The sequence below is a fragment of the Numenius arquata genome, chromosome 13, assembly GCF_964106895.1.
Source record: "Numenius arquata chromosome 13, bNumArq3.hap1.1, whole genome shotgun sequence".
Taxonomy (NCBI): domain Eukaryota; kingdom Metazoa; phylum Chordata; class Aves; order Charadriiformes; family Scolopacidae; genus Numenius; species Numenius arquata.
Window position 1 is genome coordinate 19,649,895 of NC_133588.1, and position 26,285 is coordinate 19,676,179.

A 26,285-nucleotide genomic window follows, 5' to 3' on the forward strand; every position below is an offset into this window, starting at 1 on the left:
GCTGCTTACCTGCTTTATGAGTTTAGGCAAGTTGTTTCCCTAATAGGTAGCTTGGTATTTTCAGCTGTAAAATCAGGGAAAATGGTATTTTTCCTCAGTTTTGAAAGGGTGTTGTTCTGCAAGTGCTGTGTGAAAGAGAGCTGGTTTTGCCACGTCAGCCGGATGGCCGGAGAGGGGGGCTGCCTGTGTTTTGGGGGGCTGGCAGAGCGGGTGGGAGCAGTGAGGGGGTTCCATGTCACAGGGCAATCAGCTACCAAACGCATCTGGTAACACAGACACTTTTGAGAGCGGGTCCAAAACATCTGCACGGGCGGTGGGTGAGAGCGAGGTGGAAGCGCAGCATCAGCATGGCCACGGCAAGTCCCTGTTCTGGGCGCAGCCGCTTCATTTCCACTGTCTAAAGAGAAGTCCTGTATTAAGGCTGGGTCTGGCCGAGCCAACGTGTCCTTTAAAAACCCGCTCTGGCCTCATTCCTTTTCTTCCCTGCCTTCCACTTTCCTTTACCTTTTGCTGGAGAGGTTTAAAAACGGCTTGGATAAGCAGGAGGGAAGATCTAGAGGTGGTTGCTCCTGTGTCAGTTGAGAGAGGCCCCGGGACCCCCCAGTTGCTGTCCCAGCCCCTCCCTGGTTTCGGTGGTGTGTCGGATGGACTAGTTGTACCCAAGACTCTCCGAGGCGATGGGACAGTCCCAGTGCATTGCCCACGCCACCGGGCTCCTGGTCCCCACCAGGGCTACCAGGAGGCTGGAAAGACAAACAGGAGCTGACTCCACCTACCAGCAGTATGGAGACAGCAGCCCGTGAGATCGACAGCCCAAGAATGTGCACACAAAAGAAGCATTTCCCTCGGCCAGGACAGTAAAACCGCCAGACGACCACATGCAGCATGTGATTTCCCAAAAGCATCAGCCCCGATCCCAACTTCTTTGTGGCACACACTCTTTCCCAGGATCGGATCACAGCGGCAACGTGTAAAAGGCACTTTTCAAGCGCTGAAAATTAATCATATTTTCCCTCAGCGTTGTTTATGGAAAGCGTGGCAAGCGCTCCTGCCCCTCTGTGCTTGGCCAGCTGGCTCGGCTCGCCTGCCCTCCCAGTCAAACCCGCCGCTAAGGTCGGCCGTGTTTGTGGTGGAGCTGCCTCGGTAGGAGATGTCTGGGCTCATTCTGTGGAGTAAAAGCTTCGGCAGTGACCTGGGAGGGCTCATCATGTAAATGCAGAGCCTCCTGCCCTCCTCCTCGCTCCAGGTCTCTGCTAGTGGCAACCAGTAATAGCCACTGTGCCCTCTGCTCACCAAGGCCCGTAGGAGCACCCAGACGTTTGGGAGCCTTGGCCAGCGGGACCCCGGCACGGGGTGGAGATGAGGTGAGTCAGGACGAGTACGGTTTCCCTTCTCCCTCTCTGGTTTTACGCTGATAAAACGGTGCTGCTTTCGGGGGAGCAGCTCTGGTGTAAGACATCTCTGATCTGCTGTATCAAAAAACTGGTTGGGCTCGGTGGGTTCTGAATTCCTGGGTTTAATCCTTCTCCTCGGGACTCTCTGGAGTCCGTTGTGTGTTTTGGAGCCATCAGTTAATGGTGATCACGGGCTTTGTCCATGGAGTTCCGCAGGCGCTAATGAAATGGCAGATGTTCAAACTTGAAATCTCTTGGTTTCAGTGTGATTTTTCTGCCCTTGCCGCCATCACATGTGCCTTGTACTGCTTTGGTATTGCAGGGAGCTGGGGGTGGAGCTGCTTGATTAATTACTGATTCATTTGTTGTTTTTAATTAATTAAGTTGATTAATGCATGAATATTTTTAAAGGTGACAGGAACATCCGTATGCACTATCCCATGTTTGGTGCTTCAGAGACGAATGCATTGTTGATTGCAACGCCTGCTGTGATTTCACCTGCTAAGAAAATTGTCTCAATTTACAAATGGGCCTTTCCCCCCAAGAATAATAATTTTTGGGTTTAGATTTACAAATTTTCCAGTAACTGGCATCATCCGGGTTCCATACCTTGCTCTTAGAAGTAACATCTGGTTGATGAGGAGTTTGTTAGGGCAGGATGGAGCTGAGAGCTGACCCTCTCCAGCGGCTGGGAGCTGGCCGTGAGGATGGGCACAGTGGGACGGGCTTCTCACTGTGTGCCCTGAATGGCCCAAAATTTGGAGCACAAAATCCTGACGGTACCGTGTTTTGACAGGGAGAAGACTACGGGGAAAAGCATTCTACAACGTCAATGGCAAGGTGTACTGTGAAGAAGACTTCCTAGTAAGTAAGATTTCAGGCATTTTTTTTTTTATGGTTTTTAAACCATATGGTTCTTTTGTATTGGCTTGTTTGCTTTGAGAGAGGGTTTAGTCATCTGGGCCTTCTGCCAGCCCTGGAATGGGGAAGCGCTTCCCACTAACTCTGCAATGGCAGGATCAGGCCCTTGGTTTGAAGTGGTGGCTGCGGCACCCAGCGCGTAACTGTCCATAAGCCATCGCAAAGTGTAAATTATGAGGATAAACACTGGGGCTGCTGGAGCCTGGGACTTGAACTGCAGCCACAAAGCCTCGCCTGCCAAGCTCCAGCTCGAAGTCAAACATCTGGGGAATACCAATCATAACGAGAGGGGAGACGGTTCTGACCGGAGCACGTCATCGCGCCGCACAATGTCGCTTTGTTGCCGGCGCAGTTTTAATCACTGCCCCGCTTGGAGTGATGTGGGGCCGCATTGTGATTAGCTAAAAACTGTTAGCCACCAAGGAGCAACTAATTTTCTCTCCGTGCGCCCAGAGCTTTTATAAACCCTTTACTTTAATAGAGGCCGAGTAGTGAAAAGAAAAATGAAGCTTGTTGCTGAGCTGTGTTGTTCCAAAAATAAAATATTTGTGCAATTAAGGGTGAGGATTGTGCAGTGCACAGAGAATGATTTGATAAGTGGCAGACCATTTATAATTAAGATTAAGAGGACGGCATGGCTGGGAATTGAAATTAGAGAGCAATGATGTATTTTAGCTTAGAGGATGATGAATTGGAGAATGGGTATGTTGAATTTATAGCACCTTTATTTATTGAAATACCAGTTATTTAGAAGCCTGGGTCTTCCAGAATGACTTTTCATTTCTAATGAATATATGACCACGCTTTTTTGGAAAGGAATTACTCAAAGTATATCCCACAACAAAAATATTGCTGGCAGTTCAGTGTGCACAAATGCATTTCTCATCAATGTAATCCATAAAAATAATGGAAATTCCTAAAATATAAGCCATATTTGCCTTCATGTGTCACACCTTTACTCTCAGCCTACCAATGGCAAGGTGTACTGTGAAGAAGACTTCCTAGTAAGTAAGATTTCAGGCATTTTTTTTAATTGTTTTTAAAGCAAATTGTTCTTTTGTGTTTGGCACCTGCTGTAAGAGCAGGGCTCGCCCTCCTTGGCTAACCTGTCCCTTCCGAGGGTCGCCCGGCGCTGGTGGCAGCTGCCCCGGGGAGCGTCTCTTCCACCCTAGAGGCTCTTCACGCTTCAGTGGCGAAATGCTGCATGGGTCACACTTTCTAAGAGGGCTCAGTTGTCACTTAAAGGCTAGCGAGTGCCAGAGAACTTTGGCTACCAAGTTTTTTAAAAAAAATGGGTCCCTACAGGTGTGGCACGAGGAGGTGCTAGCCTCAAGCATTTGAAATCCGGCCCTTCCTTTGAAAAGTGCTTTTGATTTCTGGACGAAAGGCGTTAGAGGAACGTAGATGTTATCATTCGTTATGAGCAATTTCCACTGTGCAGCCATAAAGCTCTCCATGGCACAGATACACCCCTCCAAACCTTTGGCAGTAGCCACAAGGTACATTCTTCTAGCAAATAGTTTTCCCACATGTTTGCTCTCACTGAGGGCACAGATTATCTTCCTTGGAATCAGGCGGCTTATTTTGCTTATTCTTTCCAGGGAAGAAGTGCTAGAAGTTTTTACACCCAATTGGGGATTTGTGGATGGGGAAGGGATGTCCTCGTGAGAGCGGTGCCGGCCGCGGGCGTGTGGGGCTGCGAGCCGATGGGTGAGGGCTGGTAGACCCTTCCCACCCACAGGACACGGCGCGTCTCTTCCTCCTTTGTTCGGTTTTGCGTCCAGCCCTGATTAGCTGCACATTCCCAAGCCATATTGGCTACATGCAGTGAATGAATCAGAATTAAAAAAAAAAAAAAAAAAAAGAAAAATCCCGGGATAATTCCAGTTCTGCCTGAGTCTGGTGCAGAGATTGCCTCATCCATGCGATTTCCAGTAGGAGACTTTGGGAGCGATGTTGTGTGAGCCAAAGGAGTAAAAAGAACAAAACCCAAACCCCCAAACTTTTCACGGCTTTGCTTTAGCTCCGGGGAAGATCCAGTCGCTCTTTTTCACGCCACCTTAAGGCAGCAAGTCCAGCAGTATCCCAGGCCCTGTTCGGATGGTTACTGCATGAAAGGAAATAAAACAAACGACAGTTTAATCCTTGCCTGAAAGCTCTGAGACACAGATGGGTAACTAGCCATAACAGGGACACTGTTCCTGGTGAAGTGAACAAAAAATAAATGCCTTACTCTATAATAAATAATCCCAGTCAGATGCTCTGGTTCCATTTTGTTGATAAATTGCTGCATAATCATGGGTGAAGGAAAAATAGCTCAATAATTTTAATTTGTCTTTCCTTTTCAATGCTTAAATATCATGTAAAGAAGTTTAAAAGAAATTGCTGTTTTTCTTGGCAAAAAAGACTTCTAAAATGTCACCAAAGCAGCCTCAATCTTAGATCTATTATCTCTTTTTTTTTTTTCCTTTTTGATAGGCTTTTCCTTTTTCTCTTGAGGTAATGAACATTATTGAGCAGGGGTCCAGGAGAGGTTAAGAAATGAGAGAATTTCCCTCCAGGGAGGAGATGAGAGGGAAAATGAACCTCGTGACAGATGTTAGTTACGTTGCTTAATGCACTACTGGAAGACACTCAGATGCTCTGGAAATAACCTATTAGAGACACCACGAGCTGCAGTGCACAGCATTAAGGTCATCCAAAGCTTCCCCTTTTAAGATATCTCTTTCACTGGCTTATAACTTTGCCAAATTTATTCATTTAGGCTGAACTTCTTCGTGCCAGGTTTTTGCCTCGGGCTGACTTCGCTGTCGTTAGTTGTTGAAAGTTTCGTCTAAAGCTGTTCACCCATTGCAGCGAGTAGGACTGGGGGAAGATCTGTTGCTTTTCCCAAAAATCCTCAAAGAGAAGGCTCTGAACGCTTCGTTTTGCACATGCCAGCTGTAAAGAGAGAGCTCTCCCCCTTGCTACAGCTGTAGCCTCTTTGCTCCACAGCTGGCCACTGCAACGCAAAAGTTGGCTACAGGGGCCATGCAGGGCCTTGTCTTATGTCCATGACTGTAAAACTCTCAATGTTTTTAAAAATGCCAAAGGATCGGGGTGTGCAAGACTGGGAGGGAGGTGACAAGTGGCAATAATCAACCTTCCATGGGGGAAAGGGACAGGGGATCAATGGAGGACCTGCAGGGTGATGGGCAGGGCTTGCACCTTCACCTCCTGTAGCACCAAACACAACAGGACCCTCACCCTAACTTGGGCCCCTGGACATGACTGTGATGTCAATATTAATACATTAACGAGGCTGTTCTTCTCAGTTTGTGCACATGCTGTTTTCCAGCATTGAAGTGTTTTCCATCTTGAGATGTTCAAGGCCAGGTTGGAGGGGGCTTTGAGCAACCTGGTCTGGTGGGAGGTGTCCCTGCCCAGCGCAGGGGGTGGACTGGATGGGCTTTAAGGTCCCTTCCAACCCAAACCATTCTATGATTCCAAGTCTGGCGGTGTGGGGAATGGCCCGTCTCGCTTGCTGGGGCTCTAGGAAGATGGGGTTTATTTCGTGTAATAGAAGCTGGTGTCAGCTGGAGCCGGAGGATTGATTTTCCATCTCGGCGAGTATAAATGTTGGGAGATGCCCCGTGGGAGGTGAGTGCTGGGACCGGCGCATTGGTCAGAGAGCCCATCACTGCCGGGTGAGACTCTCTCAGAAAAAACAGACTCAGTTGAAAAGGTAAATTATTAAAGTTACAGCTTGCATCCATTTCATATCCAATGGGAATCACGGAGCAAATAGAGCTCTGGATAACCGTGAGGATGTTGCATTTAGGAGACTTGCTATTAAATGGCATACTCCAGCCAGAGAACAGACAGGGGTCTTTATTGGTATGTTTAATGGAATGATGCAGTCAAAGCTTGGAAAGGGATTTGCTGCAGTATTCCTGGTGCACAGAAGCGTAAGGAAGTCTGTGTGCCTTTTCAAGGCACCGACAGCTCCGGGCTGGGACGGGAGGCGCTTTCAGTTCCAGAGGCACCAGGAATGCCGAGCGTTGCTGCACTCCCACAGGCTGTCGCTGAAAACAAAGGCAAACAGATCGTAGCGTGTTGCTGTACGCGGCCCATGAGGGAGTGAAGTTCATGTTGTTACTTGTGTGTGTCTCACTCCAGCCCCTCCCTGCCAAAAAAAAAATTTGAATACTTTTCCTTCCTGAGCTTTTCCTAAGTGTGGCAGTGCTTCTGGATTTATTTTATAAAAGAATTTGTTGGTAAGGGTGATCAATTGGTGTATTCTGCAGTGTTGCATCAAACCTACAGATGGGCTTAAAATTCAAATTTCAAAATATTTAGGGATGGTGAGACATTGATTGGCCTCTGCGCTTTGGACTTGAATGTGAATCAGCGTGAAGAGCGCGCAGAGCTGGCAGTGTGGGCTCCCCTCTGGTTGCAACACAACACGGCGGTGCCGTGTCCCCTATCAAGAAGTTACGAGTCCGTGGAAGCTGGTGGCAGATGTCCCATTGACTCCAGGCGGGTCTGGATTTTCTCCCAGGAATTCATCCCAGAGGACAAATATTTAAAGCGGGGGCCCATATAAGAACGTTGGCACCGGGGCTGCGGAGCAGAGGGTGAGCGCTGCGGGCGCTGCACGGCGAGGCAAGCGGCGAGGCTGCCAGTGGAGGAAAATTGGGTGTTTTGAAAGCGGAGTCCAGAAAAATCTCTGGAGTTTATAAAGGAGCGACACACGGGCAGTGATAACGTAGATAAAGATAACGTGATGAAGTGTCAGTGTGTGAGTAGGGTTTGCGTTCGCTAAAAGGATGCTCAGCATTTCCTGAACTGGGTTTTGAACCATTTAACGGAGTGTTAAATGGGTCACAGGAGCCACTCTCTGGGCTGTGACAAAATAGACAAGGAAAGACAAAGATGGGGTTTTTTTGAGATGTATCACTGTAGGGCTTTCCCTACTGTGGAATGTTTTGAAGAGCGTGTTACAAAGTCCAGTTGGTTCCAGGCCAGACAGTCACTCCCCTGTTTCCTCTTGAGATGGCAATCCAAAAAGTCCCATTATCTCATTTTTTCTTAATACTACATTGAAAAGTAAATTACAATAACTGAAGCACACTTAAAAGAACTGGGGCTCTTTCTAATTACGTGTAACTCCTGCCTAACACTTGTAAGCAGACAGCATTAATTTTTTTGTCTATGGGAGAGCTAGGAAAAAAAAAACCATGTGAGAAAGCGGTGTGTTTCCACTTCTGTAGTAAACGTTGGTGTTAGTTGCTGTTACGTTTTGAATTGAAATCTTTCAACAACTGTTTTGAATGAAATCCAGATAATTTTATTTTTTTTCCAGGGAGATATGTTCTAACGTAGGCAGTTTGTTCTGCAGTGCAATTAATAGCTGGTAGCGGTGACGATAACTAACCCAGCGCGGTGCAGTAGGAAGTGCTGTACAGCAGGAACCGAGTTAGTAGATTTTTGGGCACGATGCAGAGTTCAGGTTGTTGTTTCAGGCTTTTTTCTTCATCATCATCACTGCAAAGCTTCCACGGGAGTTTGTTTAGGGAAGGTCTAGGTAAGAAAGTCACACGTGGGGCTCCGTAGGCTCTCTAGGAAGCCGGTGGCTGTTCCCTCCTGGCAGGCTGTGAAGTGCTGCTGGGGCAGAGCCTGCTGCCAGCTGAATTCCTGAGGTTTGGCAGAGTCCTGTGCGTGGCCAGGCCCACTGTTACCTCCACGGAACACGGCGTCCCTCCTTGCCCTACCCGTGTCCTTCAAACAGAACAAAGTGGGGACGCAAGAAGATAAGCTGCTGCGGTAGCGTTTCCGCGCTGGCAGCACCACAGGGTACGTGAAGGGGTCTCAGCGACATGAAGAATAAAGTTCTGGACTATTTTCCTTCAGTTTAATCTCTGCCACCTGCCAGGAGGCTCCCGTATCTTTGAGCCCGAGAAGGCCTCATTTTGTTCAGTTTAATTTAATCCCCGCATTTAAATATGCATGTTAAAAAAAACAAAAAACAAAAAAACAACAAAACAACCCCATCTGCATGAAACCAAATTTGATATTCTCTCCCTCTCTGAACGTGATCCCATGAATTTCTTGCATTGTTGTGTCTCATGTACTGAGGGTCCCATGCAGAGAGCAGACAATGAAGCAGCGAGAAGACAGATGCTCCGCTAATGGGAAACCAGGGAGCAGAGAGTCTGTGAGGGATTACAGGCAGCCTGGGGTTGGAATACATTATTAGCATAGCACCCAATTCAGAAATTAGTTTTCAGAATTAAATGCCTGAAGCATTTTGGCAAAAACTCCCAATCGTCCCTCTCAAAAGCCCTTAAAGCATAAAAGAGTAGGAATCTGGAGTCCGGGCTGAGCAGTCACAGGCGGTGACTTTGCGGGGCTGGAACAGGGAATTGCAGTTTTTAAGGCTTCATACTGTTCCCGGGGCAGCGGCTGCCGCACCTGCTGAAACATAACCCGCTGGGTCTGCTCCCCCGGACCTTCAGCAGGTTTTGAACATCCTCATCAAAGAAGAAAATGGGCCTGAGTGAGATTCCAGGGTCTGTTTCCGGGAGGAAGGTTTTGTGTTGTGGGGTGGGTAACAGCAGGGAAGGGCAGCAGCCTCTCCTGGGCACGGTCGGGCAGGCGGGGGAGAGGCAGCGACGTGTCTCTTCAAGGATCTGACACCCCCTAAGGTAGAAACTTCGGGTCCTGGAGCCTTTTCCGGGTGTGCTATTTTCTGAATGTTTTTGCTTTTGGAAAATGATGATGAGAACATCAAACTTTAAAAGAGCCCAGGTGGACAACCAGGAGCGGTTACAGGGCTGAGGGCAGGCGGGAGAAATCGCTTCGCATAGTCCTTGGTGGGATTATCCTCCATGCATAATTGTTCATTATATGCTCAAAAATTCATTGTTAATTTCTTTGGGATATATTGCACATTAGACAGAAGAGTTATAAACCCCAAGATTATCACAGGAGGACACTAACAGGCCTAAATATTCAGGACAGAAGGGGACTTGTTTTCCTCTTGCATTGAAACAAAGACTCTTGGACAGAATCATTAGAGATCTTTTTTGCCCGTTTGATAATCAAAGTATAGTGGGCAGCAAACAAAAGAAAACTTCAGCCAGCCAAGTCTTCTACTTTATTTTTACTCTTCTATTCTAACATAATTAACATATTTCTCAAGATTAGTTTCCCAGAGTCTTATTTTATATAAGTATCATTGGGGAGCTTGATTACAAAGTCTTGATTCGTGCACATAAAGTGAGATTTTATTATCCTGGAGAGAAGTCAAGGACAAGGGAAATACGGGAGAAAACAGCTGGGACCAAACCAAGAAATCAGGAAAAATAATACGCCGGCTCTTCAACACGCACGTGTTTTCTTGGCATCCTGGTAACTCGCATCTCACTTCTAAGTCACAGAAGGGAGAGTAAAGGGTAAGGCTTCATTTTCAGCTTTGAATTTCAGAGCTGTTCTTTTTATAATGACTTCTTTCAATGTTTTTATATATGCTTAATGAGCATCTATAATGAACATTCGGGAAAGTTCAAAGTTATTTGTCCTGGGTACAGACTGTCTGTAGACTTCTGGACATTTGTGTCTAGTTTGAGATTGGCCTGTGTTTGTACCGTCTCACTGGTGTGCCAGCAAAATACTTGGATACGAAAAGAAACAACTGGCAGGTATGAAACCCGAATAGAGTAAGAGCTGAGCCCAGCACCACTTCCACCCCGAGCAAAGCTGTACGTATAAAATCCCATCCTCTTTTCCAGTCCAGATCGATTTAAAAGCACGAGCAGAGCCGACTCCAAACCCCTGGTCTCACTGAGTCAAGTCTCTGGTTTGTCTGGGGTGGATGCTGTGATGAGAGAAGAGCGGAGCTGGTGGTACAGGAGAGCTCCCCGGGCCCGTGGAACACTTCATCGCTGCTCTTAGACTTACGGCCATTTTGCAAAGTCTTCTTAATTGGGGAATCTAGTTCTGGATGTGTCTGACAAATAACAATTCTCTTGTTAAAAACAAACCATGGTTTTAATTTAATAGGGTTAGTCATATAAAGAGCGATTTTGTGTCAGCAAAACCTTTCTTTCTGACAAACAGTGTAATTTATGGCAATCTAGTTGGCAATAAATGACATTAATCTGACCACTATGCCATTCTGTTCCTGGGGAATAACGTTCCTCTTAATCAATAGCGGGGTAAGTGCTCCTTTGCATTCCTTATCAAATGACAGCCAGATGGTACTGGCAAATTCATTCCAGCAGGATTTTAGAATTAGCTGGGTTTGTGCCCTTGTTAATCCTCTGCTGTCTGGGCCACCGGCATCTGCCCACCTGTTTCCAGTAGCCCCTGAGTTCCCGGCCTTAGGAAAGGGTCTGGCCAGATGGTTACTCAGATACGGCGCGGCCAAGAAGCATCCCGAGCAGTAAGAAGAAAAAAGAGAAAAAAACCCAGTATCTTGCAGAAATAGCCAGCAAGTGCTGCTCGCCTCCGTATTTGTTCCCCAGCACCCTGCTCTCGTTTGATGAAGTTTCAAAGTTTCTTGAGATTGTGGGAGCCGTGTTCCTTAGTGTGTGGTGACATTGGAGCTGTGACACGTACTGACTTTCTGGGCCCATTGGAGTGTCTGTGAGATCTTTTCCTTCACGATCACTTTGGTGCATAGTGACAATAATTTTGTCTTCAACCTGTTGATCTGCAATCCCATAAAAAAGAAGGCTCACGGCAGCTCCAGGCTGCGGACCAGTGGCTTCTGAAGTGAGGGGTCGGTTAATTCCCACTAAATGGCGGGGGGGGGAATGGAGGAAGCTGTGAGCTCTGATGGTCTGAGGCTCTGAGGATGCATTAGGTGCAGGATCCAGTTGACCCATGCTCTGGGAGAAGAGTCCAGTTTACAGTCATCCTCCCCGTTCTCTTCTTTCATCTTGTGCAACTACAGTATGTTTCGGGTGAGCTTTGCTACAGCCTGAATTGCTGGAATAACCATCCCTGGGGGTACCAAGCCGGTGACTGGGCACCCTCTCCCTGGCAGGACGGAGAGTACGCGCGGCGCTTGGCTCCTGGGGGGCTGCCCTGGGCGAGGGGAAGGTTCAGCCACTGCAAATACCGGTTTCAAAATCGCGTGGCTGGAGTTCCTGCCCGGAGGGTGGCTGGTTGGAAGGTCAGTCCTCTGGCCTGATAACCAGGATGGTTTTTGTATACAGGGCTAAGGGCTAAAGGCAGACTTTGGCATCTGGGACAGGATCTGCTTTGGGCACGCGAGTACAAAGTTAAGGTCAAAAACACTCAGGTGGGGAGCACAGAGCTTGAGTCCCACGTGGGCACAGTATCTCCCTGCTGCCAAGCCCCCAGCACCGAACCGGGGGGCTCTGCCTCCAGTCCTGCCTGGTCCCCGCTGCGGCTGTGGCATGGGGTGTTGTGGCTTTGTGTCACCCTTCTCAGGTTTCCCACGCTGTGCGGGGAGCCCAGGTGCCTACAACTGGACTTTTAGATGCCTCCCTGGATAAAAAGCTTGGTGTCCACGCGGCAGCTAAATCCTCCTCAGGCTTGTCTTCGTTTTCCTAGTCTGCCTGTAGCACTGGGTGAAGTGTAGGGCCAAAATCTGAGCATCTGGTCACTAATTTGAGCAGGATTCGGGAGGTAAGTCCGATGTTATTTACTTCCCCAACAACAACTGAAAGAGTGAATTAAAGCTAATTCCGGCATGCCAAACTCAAACTCTCCAGGTAGGCTTTGAAAATAAAAATCAAACTTAAAATAAAAACCTTGCAGTGGATGAGAAGGCCAAGCCGGTGTCTCCACATGTGGCAAGAGCAGAGCGAAGGCTTCCGAGGCACGGTATCCCAAAACTACTCTCTCGTTTGCCACCATATATACAGCACAGGCTGGAAAGCTGCGCAGTGCTCACTTAGAAGGTATTTCTGCAGCTGGAGGAGTGGCCACTAATAATCCTTTCTTTTCTGTCATTTGAACAGTATTCAGGTTTTCAGCAAACAGCGGACAAGTGCTTTGTTTGTGGACACCTCATCATGGAGATGGTAAGAGGCCGAAACTCCTGACCGCGGGGTGACTTGGCTTTCACCTGCTTTGGGGAGCGCACTGTGGGACGTGGGAATGTTTCCCTCTCGGGCTGTCAGCGTAATTTTTGAAACTGAAGGCAGTAAGTTAACAAAAAATACCACCATGCCCTTTAAGTACAGTAAGTTGGGCTTCTTTTCTACCTGAGACCGTCGAGGCTGTTGTTCTGTCACGTGCCAGTTTAAAAAATAAGTAGATATATAAATAGAATTTTAATAGTAAAGGGGGAAACTGCAGCACAGCTGCGTGTGAGAGGATGGAAAAGGGAAGCAGAGGCTGTGCTCTGTCGGACAGTGGAATAGCAAGAGCTGTGGCAAGGGGACGGAATCTGGGCTTGAGGAGAGGACCATCAGTAGTCCTGAGGTTTGTTGCCCGCTCTGTGACTTGCTTTATTTACCTGCTGCCACTCGCTCCACCTCAGCTGCGATGCTTTCTTGCCCCTGGGCTTTGCAGGGAGCCAGTAGTCAGAGTTACTTGGTAATAAAAAAATCAAAGGGCTGTGGGCTGGGCCAGGTGCTGCTGGCACCATCTCGGTGGGTGGAAGTGGGAAGAGTTCAGGCTGGTCTTCCTAAGCAGAACTTCCCCGACACAATGAAGTGGGTTGTGCGTTGAAGAAGTGCAGGTCGTGCAGTGTATCTGTGCTCCTCCTGCTTTAAAATGAGCCTCCGTTTGCCTAACGCACGTAGCTCCTGCGTTGCGAGCACCGAGGTTCGGTGGGAGCTGGAAGGGGGAGACCTCACTAATGAGGATCCTGGCTCCGGTCCTGGCACCACTGGTTGGACAAGGATATTGTTCATTTTACCCAAGAGCAAATTTCTAGAGTTGTGTCATGCTGGGGGGGGAGGGGTGTCCCCACCTGCACACTTAATCGCAGAGTCCCAGGAGGGGAGTCCATCATCTCTGGGTGGTGGAGCTCAGTAGCTGGAAGCTCAGCGGGTGCTTGTCTGCTGTTCTCCTGTCAGCAAGGTGCTTTAACAGAGGGAACTGGCTCTGGGAGCTCCAAGAATGAAGCAGTCTGGTTAATTCCTTGGTGCTCACCCTGGGAGGAAACGTGGCTGCGCAGTCGTGGTGCCCCTCGCTGACCGGGGAGCTGTAGGCCTTCAGTAGAGGGGAGAAAAAGGTTAAATTAACTTCGTGCATTTTTCCTCCGCGCCACTTCTTATTTCCTGTTGATGTTTATTCATAGAATCATCTACAGGGCCATGACAGCTTGGTCCGTGGAGGTTTTTCATCTCCAGCTTATTAGAGGCTCCAGGCTGAGCACTGCTGCCAGCAGATACTTTAGAATTTACCTTCCAAAGGTGTTTCTTATACCTGAAATGTGTGTAGTTGTTGCTATGACCTGTATTTCTTATACCTGAAATGTATGCAATTGGTGCTATGACCTGGGAGAGCAGTAGGGAAGGTCAGCGTGGGAAAAGCCTGGGCAGATGGATGGATCTGTGTCCAAACACATGGATACAGATGGAATTTTAACAGAAACCGATGGGCCACTATGACGGAGTGATAACCAGTCAGTAACTGGGAGGGATTCGGATCCTTCATTAATAAAGGGACACCTATTTATTTGCTTGTTTAGTTACTTTACTTTTTGAGTACTGACCGGTTTGGATTCTGTCTGTCGCAGCCTGTGAAGTCTGGTGAATTATCTCTGTATCCCGGGAACTTGTGTTTGGCTGCAACGCGTTTTCCAAGCAGTGGCCTCCGAAGCCGTTTTTAATTTCTGCTGGCAGTGCCGGCCCTGCAGAGCTGAGGCTGACGGGCGTCAGCCTGGTTTTCACAGTTCTCTCTCCTTACTGGGAGCCTACTGAAACCCACTGAAATAAGCAAGTCGATTGTTTTAAAAGGCCCCTTGCTGACAGAGCCGCAGAGTGGTAATTTCATCCCAAAGTGCTTTCTCACTGTCATTATTAAGAGTCAGACGCAGCACTATATGGGGCGGGGGGAGAATCTCTTGTAATCGTGCATCTGCTTATTTGGCTGTGACTCTTTAAGATCTTACAGGCTCTTGGAAAGTCGTACCATCCTGGCTGCTTCCGCTGCGTGGTGTGTAACGAGTGTTTGGATGGGGTCCCCTTCACTGTAGATGTGGAGAACAATATTTACTGTGTCAAAGACTACCATACGTAAGTATGCAAATCCATGGCATGCTTGGAAAAATTACAGTACTTAAATTATTGGTATAGTTATAAGCCTTATAGTGGATAAAAAGGGTCATTGCTGGCAGGATTTGAAAGGCTTTACGTGTGAAGGAAGGTAAGAGAAAGGGCGTCTGTGGGAAGGGGACTGGGTTCACTGTGCCCAGAGGTCAGGGAGACCTAAGCAATAAGCCTGGGGTGGATCAGCCTCTTCCAAATCTCCTTTTCCCTGAATATCATCATGTAGAGGTGTTTCAAATCCTGTGGATCTACATTTTGCTAAAACCAAGGCATAGTTAGAATAACTCTCTCAGTTCTGCTTTTTGAAGAAGCTTGAAATGTGATTTGAACACTTTGTTCTTGCACCCTAGGGTTTTCGCACCGAAATGTGCTTCCTGTAACCAGCCGATCCTCCCAGCACAGGTAGGTGTTAACGCGCGCTCACCCTTGGAGAAACCAGCTGTTGACACTTTCTAAAAACACATCAGATGCTTTTCTTCCCTCTTCCAGAATCTATACTATGTCAGATACTAAATTAAATGCAGTTCAGCAGTAATGTCACTCCCAAACATTCCCAGAGGTTGTAATAGTCATACTACTTACGCAGCGTAGTACTTTGTATCTTTAGGGTGCTTTCCAGGTCTTAATTATGCTGTTATAAATCACATTTAATTGAAAGTCCTGACTGGGGCTCCAAGAAGTAAAGCCCTGTTTATTTTTAGAATCTCCCATTAGCTCAAGTAGCAATTTTCCTCGTCTGCTACGTTTGCATTTCTGATGCGGATCTGTTAAGATGCCCAAATTCGAAGAGACATCTGAGGGTTACCCTGACCCTGTGAAAAGGCCACACAGTCTGTTGTCCTGGGGTGTAATGAAAGGGCTTAAAGAGGTGGAAAAGGCAGTGGAGCAGTTGGCTAAAAGGGGAGCTCGGTGAATCGCCTGCCTGCAGCCTCAGCCTGTCCTGACAGTTTATGTAAGAATTCTATGTGAAGACATCCCTTTTCTGCCCGCGGTGGTGCTCCCTCGCACTCTGGCGAGTGCAGGACCCTCCCAATTCCTGTTGCTGAGGTCACCGACCGCCTTGTTTGTGAGCAAAGGCCTCAGCGCCTCCCTCCTGTTCCTCTGGCATGTTGATGGAGCCAGAGCTCACATCCTCTAAGCCACTGTGCCCACGTCCATCCCTCTGCACCTTGCTCTCTGTTCATCTTTATTAGTTCTGTTAAATGGCCAGGTCTCACATAATTAGAATGGAATGGTTAGAGTTGGAAGGGACCTTAAAGATCATCTCATTCCACCCCCCTGCCCTGGGCAGGGACACCTCCCACCAGACCAGGTTGCTCCAAGCCCCATCCAACCCGGCCTTGAACCCCTCCAGGGATGGGGCATCCACAATTAAAAACCTTATAAAGGCCAAGCCAGAACTGCTTGTCCTGGTGATGAGCTGTGAGGAGAAAACCCCGATATAAATTACACTGGATTTGTGTCTTACAAAATGACTTAAAAAAAAAAAAAAAAAATGAAAAAAATCAGTCCTGCTGACTCATCTGATGGCTGGCAGGAGAGACGCCACGTTCTTTCCCGTGGAGGTTTCTTGGGTTAGTTCAAGTCTCGCAGTGCAGGTACTAACTTGCCCGCAGCTTCTCTCAGACATAGCCTACGTCATATCTGATGCTCTGACCACACCTGGGACTGGAAACAATGCGAGGCAGCACATTTAACGAGCTCTGTCTTGGGAGCGGATCGGGAGAGAGTCTGTGAGGTTACAAGAAGGGTACGGGCTGCTCTGCAGGGCCCGGGGCTCAGCCGGGAATTACACAACCCCACTGCAGCCACCCCACCCTGAGATCTGTGCACATAATTAATTACCTGCCGGCCTGGGATGTAAATCCTGATGGGGTACGTACAGTGACATGTGCACGTGCAAAATAGCTGCGCAGCAGATGGTTTGAGAGGAATACAAGTCCTGGAAAGTTCAGGCCAGGATGTCTACAAGGAAGAGTTACCCAATCAGTAGCTCATAGCTTTTCGTTCAGATCCTGGGTGCCCTTGGAAAATTACTTGATTTCAGACTAATTTGTCCCTTGAGGATGAAGTTTTGGCTATACTTCCCAAATGACCTCTCCAGCTTAGCTCTGTCAGACACCCACACTGCTGAAGAGCAGAACCAGCAGTGACAGAGCTTCGTGGAGGAAGAGGGACCCCCAGGGAAGCAGCTCTCCAGAGCGATAGGTTGGGTGCTGAAAGTAGCCTGAGAAAACAGCTCTTACAAGCCCACTCTTACCTTCTCTCTGCTTCCCCAACAGGGCTCCGAGGAGACCATTCGGGTGGTGTCAATGGACAAGGACTACCACGTGGAGTGCTATCACTGCGAGGTAAGGACGGGCACCTCTGCCAGCCCACCCCATGGCGAGGCTTTGCCAAGAAGTAGCAGCCACTTGGTGGGTGCGCAGCTCACACCCCGGGGTGCTCTCGCTGGCTCTCGCACGCCTGGGCAGGTAGGGCTCTGCCCCACGGCTCCTGGAGGGAGGCAAAGGGGCGAGTGCTGGGCTGCAAGCAGTGCTGCCATCTCCAGTACCAAATTAGGGTTTTTTTTCCCCCAGTATATTACCTTCCAAAGCTGGGTTTGGCTGTTTGGGTTGAATTTTCTCTCTAGGTGGGGAGAGAACAGAGTAGGTGTCGATTCCCTTTTTCCGGATCTCTGGATACAGCTTGTGTGGCTCTGCTCTGAGAAGACCTGGACTCATATCGCCCATGCAGGGAAGGACACACTACCCCCACCCCCCTGCCACTGGAAAGCTTTTCTAGGGGATTTGTGGCTTTTCTATGGAAAATAAATAGTGATTCTTTACTAGAAAAGAGACAGGGATACCACCGACTTTCTGTCACTTTTTGGGGAGTAGTTTCTTTTTGTGCAGAACATATAACTGTTTATTGGGCAGATGAAGTTGTGGGATTAGTGCTCTTGCATCGGAGAGCTGAGTTCAGTCCTAGCTCTGCATCCGGGAGCATGAAGAGGGAAACAAACTCTTTAATTTGGGATTAAATTAAAGTTCCCTTAAAACCCAAAACTTCCCTTTCGCTGTAGGTTTGGCGCTCTGATAGAACATGCAAATATCCACACAGATCCTGACTGTGCTACCTGACTGTCTTAGCACCAGAAGCAAAAAAGCAGCTCTACTACCTTCCCTGCACTTTGCACAAAAAGGTTTTACAAAGAGACTTCTGATTGTGGGAGAAAATAACAAAATTCAGGGCATCTTGAAATGTAAGGAAGACCCCATCCACTCAGCTGTTTCCTTCCAACAGAGATACCTGATACTCCATTATTTTCCATTAATTTTTAAAGATAAATCGGCGCAGGAAATCGCAGCATTTTGGAGCTGTACTTCCCTCCTCCTTCCCCCATCTATTGCTTTGTGCAGGCTTCACCTGTGGTGACAGCTCCCTCCCCTTCCCTCCCAGGCTATTGACTTTATATTAGAATGTCCCAATGGGGGTTTATTTTCAGTTCTGTTTCATTATTCATTTCCCCATTCTTCTTCCCGTTTGAGGCAGATCCAGCTGCCTCCACCTCTGCCCAGAATGGCAGAGTGCATTTATGTCCAGAAATCGGGGGGGCGAGCCCTGTGTTAACAGGGGTAGGTCCCTGCCTGATGGTCTCGGGTCAGGCTCCCGGACGGTACACACTGGGTCACTGCTGTCTCCAAATGCTGCTGGAAAAGTTACTGCCACTATTTTGAGGTGTTCACACGGAGACTTGTGCAGAGGCTGTGGCGACTTACGCAGCCGTTAATGTCACCATCACCTGGTGGCTGTGCAAAGTGAGTAGTCAGTTTGGAAACTTGGCTGTTTTTCTGTATCATCTCTTTCTTGGGCAACCTCTTAACTTCTGCTGAGAAGATCAAGCCAGTTTACTGATCGATAGACCCCCGTGTAAAACTGGAATCCCCGAGAAGGCAGGCTTTCTCGTTGCAGGAAAGGAATGCAGTTTTGGAGAGGGAAAGAGGTATGACCACTTGGCACATCTGTAGGGTAACCAAAATTGTTACATTCTAACGAGGAATTTAATTTTAAATCTTACATAAAGGACTATAAAATTATTATATAACAGATAGTAACACACAGAAAACTACCTTGGCAGAAACTTTGATTAAAGCCTCCCTAAACTAACAGTCCAGTTTTAAAGCTTACTTTAAAAGCCATTTTTCATTCTTTTTTCAGCATTCAGTACTAAAATGACCTGTATGCCCAACTTGTTCAATTTTATTTTCCTTTCTGTTAAGTGCACAGGTACGTACTGAGAGTCTCTGGTTTGTCAGGACTGCTCACAGTAACAATTCTAAAGTATTTAACATACTTGAAACATCAAAACCAAGCACAAAACCTTCATGACTTTCAACTGTCCTCAAAATTATAATGATGAGAACTGAAAACCAGGATTGTCTCTGTTGCAGCGTATGTAACAGTCACCAGCAAGATCACTCTTTGTTGGTTTTCTTTTTCTCTCTGTTCCTCCACTGTTGCTCACCCACATTGTCCCTGTAGTTCTGTGCCTGTCCCAGAGGTACTAACATTTCCACCAAAAATGGACCATTGGCCTTGAAGCTTTAATATTTTTTTAATTCCAAATTAGAGAAAGTGTAGCCCTGCTTCAGAAGTAAAATATGTCTCATCTCCCCCCCTTTCCCACTCCTCTCATTCTCTGTTTATGCTCCCCCATTCCTTGCTCGCTGCCTTGTTGCAGAATTAGCTGCTCCTCTGATCTAATCTCTTGCAGGTTGTGTGTGTCAGGGTCAGTCCTTGGCCTGGTTTTACCTGATTTGCATCAATATTTATTAGATGAGGAAGAGATTTGAATGGGGAAAAAATGCTGGGTACCACTATAGGCTGTCCTGTTGGATTTCAGTGATGTCATTTTGCTTCATATGAGATTCAGTGTCCACCTCCCCAGAGCTCTTGAGGCTGGTGGCTTTGGAGGCGTGGGAAGGAGCTCTCAGGGTTTGCAGGACACAGCAACGTTGTTGTGAGGTGCCCTACCTGAAGCACTCGCTAATCCAGGATGTTTATCTTTCTTCCAGGATTGTGGCTTGCAGCTCAATGATGAGGAAGGCCACCGTTGTTACCCGTTAGAGGGCCACTTGCTCTGCCACGGCTGTCACATCAGGCGCCTTAATATTAAACTGCCGTCACATCCGCCTCCGAGCTATCCAATGCATGTCACAGAACTCTGAAAGACATCGCCATTACCAATAAGCCATTTGAAAGAGAAGACAAAAATCTAAAAATTACTTTCCCGTTCCTTTAAAGATGAGATTCCAGTAATAACCATCTAAACCAGCTATTTATTTTTTAAATCAGAGGTGAGGGGTCCTTTTCTGATCTTGTACATATGCATTCTTTTATCTCGACATTTTCACTGAGGCACCGTCTACTTGAACAAATAATTCACCACTAAACTGTAAGTGTAAATGGCAGCATTTCTAAACACAATGGTACAAAGGGCTGTTCTGCACTCCCTACTCACTGCCCTTCATGGAGATGTCACCCAAGTAAGGAGTGTAGAACTACTTTCCAAAACTGAGCACCTTATCATATTGCAGCCAGTGTGATAAGATAAATGCTAGCATTTTAGCTAGTTTGGTTGAATTCTGGTCTTAGAGAATACAGTCACACATTTTTTTTAAAACTTCGGTTCCCAGAAGTAGTGAATAGGAAGCAAACAGGTGTTTTTAGCAATGACAGTTTTCAGCGTGGGTTAAATAATGGCATTCTGTGAGGAAGCATCAGGCCAGCTTTCAGCCTGCAAGGTTCTGGAGTCGTCCAAAGATTATTAAATTGTTAAAGGAATAGGGCAAACATCTCATATAAAAGCCACATTGCAGAGGGGTATCTCTAAAAAAGTTTGGCACGTGCAGGGTCATAACAGTTGACGAAAGTTGCCGACCTGCAGAATGCCTGCCGTGTACGGGTATAGCCGCGGTTTCAAAATGCATTCACAGCAACTTGATGATTTGGCACTTACTACAGAATTCATCTTCTAGACCTGATTTTTGTTTCATAGGGTGAGCAGCCCCTTTCTATGCAAAGGTACACTTGTCTTTATACTGCTTGTTTTATACAAGACTTCATTTGTTACCAACTGCTTTATGATTGTATGTTGATACATTATTAAAACAAGAGGGGGACAGTGGTTTTTGTATTATCTTTTCAGCTTTGTGTTCTTTTCTAGATGTACTTTTGAACTGATTACGGTGATTGTCTTCATTGGAAAACAAAGTACAAAATAATTGAGAGAGTCAGAGCATTGAAACATCGGTATTTTATAACAAGTATTAGATGTACATAGAATGTACACACACTCAGATTTTGCATAAGCTTTTGCAGTAACCTCAGAGCTCTGGGGAAATATATGTCTTCCATATAGGAAGTTAGATGAATCTTTTTTATGGTTTGTTTTCTACCATGTGTTGATGATTTACATGCAAATCACACATCTGTATGTTTAAAAAATTCCTTGCATTCTCCTGAGAATTGATCCAGTCTTCCTGAATTTATATTTTAAATAAATCCATCATTGCTGTCTTTAACTGTATCCAAAATTACAATAAAATAAAATTCTTCTGCTCCAGAGGAAGTGGAAATACCAGACCAGATTCTCCACATGTGTAAATTGGGATGTTTCCATGCCAGTTTTCAACTCGTCAAGAATCTGACGGATCCGTTCGGAAACGATCCTGTGTAAAATTCAGCACTGCAGACTGATGAAATGACTTATCTGGCAACACCATTACAGTTTACTTTCTTATGCTCCACTGTTTTTTTCAAAGCCATTTGTGCTGCTCTTGAAAAGTACAAAGAGCATGCAATGGGCACTAATTCCTAAGTGGAATAATTAACTCCCTTAACAGAATTTCCTGATAGTCTGGAATTTCCTTATGAGGGAAGGGGGGTGGGCAGGAAAAATTCCTGTGAACTATTTTTTTTTCTGTTAGGAAGGAACAAAAGGTATGTTTCCTGAACTTCTGCCAAACTTCCACTGGCCTAGATTAACCTGTCCTACTGAATGCTCCTTGGCAAGTCAGATGGTCCTTTCAGAAGTCATTTTTCTAATAAATATATATCAGTTTATAGTTAACATACCGAATGTGATAGCCATATTTTGAAGGAGTCAGAGTGCAACTAGTGCCCTGCTTCTACAGCGTGACCCAAGAGGCCTGGCCTGGAAAAGCCACAACGTTGGGTGCATCCACACTTTTTCTGCCTTTGCAACCGATACCTCTGTGTCCGCAGTCACCAGTGCAGCCTCGGAGGGAAGGGGAAATCCATCTGCCTCTCACCCAAACAGCAAATACTAGAAGAGGAGAAAAAAAAACAAACCCTGCCTTAAATTGGCTTGTATGATTAGGTCAATGCCTTAAGGTTAGTACAAACATGGAAGATGATAGCAGAGCTGTGGGATAAACTCTCAGCATCAGCTGCGATGTCATACTTCTTCATTCAAGGCGGCTGCTTTGGACCACATTGAGCTTTGAGGCATTTTTACTTGCTTGTCCTCACAGTCTATAGTAAGGAACCCAAATTAAGAAAACAATCATTAAAATACACTTGTCTCCTTCAGTGGCAAGTTTAAGTTTCCACTCCAAGATACTTTTCAAGGGACAGCACACTAGCTAAGATATACATACCACCTTTTCCTTCTTTTTGAAACTCATCATACTGTAGAACACAATAATATTTAATTTTATTTTACATGTTAATTTGAATTTGTCGGTCTCTTGTAGTTCTACACAGTTCCAAGGTGTTAAGTATCATCATGGCAAAACTGTCAAGAGCTAATATTTCAATATAGGATAAGCAATTTGTTTAAAACCAGAAAGCAGCAGCTGTTGGTCCAGTCGTTCCTACAGGCAGGTGCATTCCATTTCTGTAGAATTAAGTAAGTACAGCTTCGCTTTTCCAGCATTTAATATAAAAACTGGACCTTGAGTGAAATTTGCTAGGGTTGAGTTTTGGGGTATGGGTTTTGTTTTTTTTTTTTCAAAGAGAAAAATAAAAACAAATCTAAAATACTGATGTGCTGCACTCATCAGTGCTAGTGACAGTTTCTGCACATTCTACCTTCTGTCTGGGGAATTATGTAAATGAGAAAGCTTCTTTTAATGAGTTTCTTAAGGAGTATTCGTATGTTAAATCAGTTCAACACATGTAAACTTTCTAGAGTTCATTTTATGATGTGATTGTTCCTCAGAAGCCTTTGCTGTACTTTCAGACTATTTCTGTAAAGCTAAGCCAGTGTCGGCTTGTCCTGGTTTGCATCAGGCCCGCACCATCCCCGTTTGGTAAGGAACGGTACAGGTCCCTCCAGCACCAAGCTGGCGGGGGCCATTCACAGCCCCCACCCCCGCGCGGGAGGGCGCCTTCCAAAGAAAGGACCAAAATAATAATTTGAAAAAAAAAAACAAAAGAATGCACTCAGATAATTGAGCCTTCAAAGGGGGTTTGTTTGGGTTGCTTTCCTTTCCCTTTCACTTGTGTGCACGTGTGTGTGTGTATATATTTTGTAAGGTGGAGCTTCAAAAGGAAAACATGGTTAGAGGAGCTCTTTAAGACCAGAAATTCCAGAGTAGTTAAGTAAACCAAAGCTCTAAAGGAGACAAAAGCTGCTTTCTTGTGTTTCAAGAGAAGTTTAAAAGTTTGTGATTCATCCTGTAACTAATGCCGTAACTAGAGTATATAATTTGACTTAAATTAAGTTTTCATTTGAGAAATATTTTCATTTTCTTTAAAAGAATATAGTTTTCTTCCAAGAACTTGGACCAACGTTGATTTTTATTTTGTAGGAAATATATAAATTCCCAGTTTGTATATCATGTAACTAGTTTACATGCTGAAAATATACATTAGTTTAACTATTTTTGTATATATATATCCTTGTAAAACCTTTCAATGTGCTTCTGTCTTTTAGCCTTTAGAATTACTTGTGGTTTTGTGTTTCAGTGTTTGATTCCCTTGATTGTTGAAGAAAAAAATTGGGAAATGTAGATTTATTTATCTAAAGAAGAAGCTACTTGCTATCATCCTAAGTTATTTAATATTAAAGTCAGAAGTTTCATTTAACCTTAGATGCTATAATCTGCTTTTTTCAATAAACACATTTTGTAGTTATCTTTGATTTTGTAGTTTGTTGCATGTAAGTATTTTATTTTTTTTTAATCGAGGTGGGCACTAACACAATTTTCAGGAGTCCTTTGTATTGCCTACAGAAATGCCAAACTGATATTAATTGATTGCAGCTGCATTCATGAAAGATTTTGGTCCTTCAGTGCAAGTGTTACTAATTAAGGTCTAAAATATGCCCACAGCTAACGTTCTGCAGCTGCACTTAGAAAAGAATTTAGCCACTCTGGCAATTTTTAATTAAGCTTTAACCAGCCTGGCTAGTTCACGTGTAGGACAGTCAGCGTTGAGGAACACTTCATTTGCAGGACTCCATTATTTTTTGCAGTGTTCCAGAAGAAAAGTCCTTGGGCTGTGAACTTGCGTGGCTTTAAGCACGTGGACCTTGGCATGGGGAATTTTCTTGCTAAGTCACAGTAATTCAGAAACTGTGGCCTGAGCTGTCATAGGATCAAAAAGATTATTTTTTTTTTTTAATATATATTTTACCTTTCTGAAGCTCTTTGCCACTTTGTCTCCAGCTTCATGGTACAGATGGGAGCATGGTCACATTTATCTTCTGCACACAGCGGTCCTGCAAGAGCAGCTCTGTCTGTCACGCAAAAGGTTCATCACCGCTGGTATCTTGCCTCCAAAGATGACCAAAAGTGGATGCCTGGGGAAAGAGTAAAAGAACCAGTTTCTTCCTGGTTTCCTCATACTCGGCGGGTTTCCTTTCCATTGAGCTGGTCAGTCTCCCATCCTTGAGGATGCTCCTCCAGTGACTCACAGAAACCAAATACTTACAAGCTGCTACTTCAATGTGATGCCACCTTCTTCTCCAAAGAGGCCTCCGCTCTGCAGCTCTGCCCCCCGACTTTGCCAAGTACAAATGACTTCACATTTGGAAATGAAACTTATTGGTGGTTTTCACACAATGGCTATTTTGGCAATTTTTTTCTTTTGCACAGTCAGAATGGAAAGAGTTACAAATGCCACAATTGTCTTAGGGACACAGTCTGCACTTCTGTGCTTTGAAACAGATGTACCACCCTTCTTTAGGGTCCTCACATACATGCTATTTTCTCACTCTGAATGAATTTAAAAAAAAAAAAAAAAAAAAATCATAAAAATGAGCAATTCATGCCCTCCTTGAAGAAGAAAAAAAAAAAAAAAGGCACAAAGACTGGCCAACTCAAAGTGTTTCGACAGTGCCTCACCACGTGGGTGACACAAATGTAGTCAATAAAATCTAGGACATATTCTTAATGCAGCAGGAATTTATACCAGCCCATAACCAGCCTGGCTGAAAAGAACAGAGTGCTTAAAAATATTAGCTGCGCTTTGTGGGCCTCCTCGCAGGAAACACGTACTGGAAAATGAACATACACTCACCACAGGACGGGTGTGAGTCAGGACCCGGCTCCCAGATGGGAGCATCACAGAGGTCTATAGCGTGGTAGGACTCCCTGGCCTGGCACCTGAGCCACAGGGTCCTGTGTCACTGGGAGCTGTCACTAAATCTGGTGTGCAGCTTGTCCAGGAAGGCTTTGCAAGCGCTGCTCTTCACCTTACCAGCCATCCCCAGGTCTGTGTCCCTCACCTTGCAGCCACTGAGGAGAAAGCTTTTTCCAAGTGATCCCAGGGCTGAACCAGAGACACTTGGCTTGTGCCTGGGAGCCATTAGGAATATGTGAACTGGGCTGGTGGGGCTGCCTTCAGCTCACATCCCTGTTACCCAGCTTTTAGTGCCCCAAATTCATAGACTCAGAGAGTAAGTGAGGTTGGACATGACTTCAAGAGGGCGTCATCACACCCTGGCACCAACACACACACTCAAACTGCGTATACGTGTGTGTGTGTGTGTGTGTGTATGTGTGCGTGTGTATATACATATAGCACCTTATATATGTGTAATACTTTAACTATTCCCTTGGGTGTGTTGTTGGGGAAGCTGGAATTGCAGTCTCATTCCTCGCGCTACAGCATTTGTTAATGGGCCCAGCCTGTCAGGTAGTGACAAAGCTGCTCAGCACCCACCTTTGGCATTGCAGGTTTCTTCCCCAGACGCCAGTGGTGGGATCACCCGTGCCCAGGCCTTTAACGTGACACCAGCTGAGAGGAGAAGGTGGCAGAGGCCAGCAAATGTCGAAAGGCAAAGAACCAGGGCCCTGCTGAAAACACTGCAGACAGCCTCAGATCCAGTATGAGCGCTGCAGTTTGCAATGTCCCTCAGTCACCACTGCTGGGCTCCGCAGCAGCCGAATTGCGTATTTTAAAAGCTATGGAGTTAACCACAATTTTGGGTAAAACTCCAGAAGACCAAAAATATTTTCTTCCTGTTCAAAATTCATTTAAGATTCCATCCTAGTGCTCACTGCAGTTCTCGCCACCTCCTCACTTAACACAGAGACAGCAAAAATAAGTTGCCATATTGTTTGTGAAGAGCACATGATAAGAACTAGTGCATTTCTGCTGTGGCTGCATTTTCCCTGTGCTCTCAGTTTCTCTCCCACCAGAAGAAAACACCCTACATTAGACAGCACAAACCACTGTGCTCTTACACACAGCGTAGGAGAAGTACAGATTGAAAACAGTA

The 26,285-nt window shown here is 46.0% G+C and overlaps 1 protein-coding gene across 1 annotated transcript in view; it reads left to right on the forward strand.

Annotated features, from left to right (window-relative positions):
• WTIP (WT1 interacting protein) overlaps nt 1-23,694 on the forward strand; it is a 71,993-nt gene extending 48,299 nt beyond the window's left edge. Inside the window, exons 3-8 of the mRNA XM_074158034.1 lie at nt 2,191-2,258; nt 12,290-12,352; nt 14,388-14,518; nt 14,902-14,953; nt 16,834-16,902; nt 19,609-23,694. Coding sequence (XP_074014135.1) covers nt 2,191-2,258; nt 12,290-12,352; nt 14,388-14,518; nt 14,902-14,953; nt 16,834-16,902; nt 19,609-19,761 — 536 coding nt within the window. The 3' untranslated portion in view covers nt 19,762-23,694. The remainder of the gene's footprint in view (nt 1-2,190; nt 2,259-12,289; nt 12,353-14,387; nt 14,519-14,901; nt 14,954-16,833; nt 16,903-19,608) is intronic.
• The last annotated feature ends 2,591 nt before the right edge of the window (nt 23,695-26,285 follow it).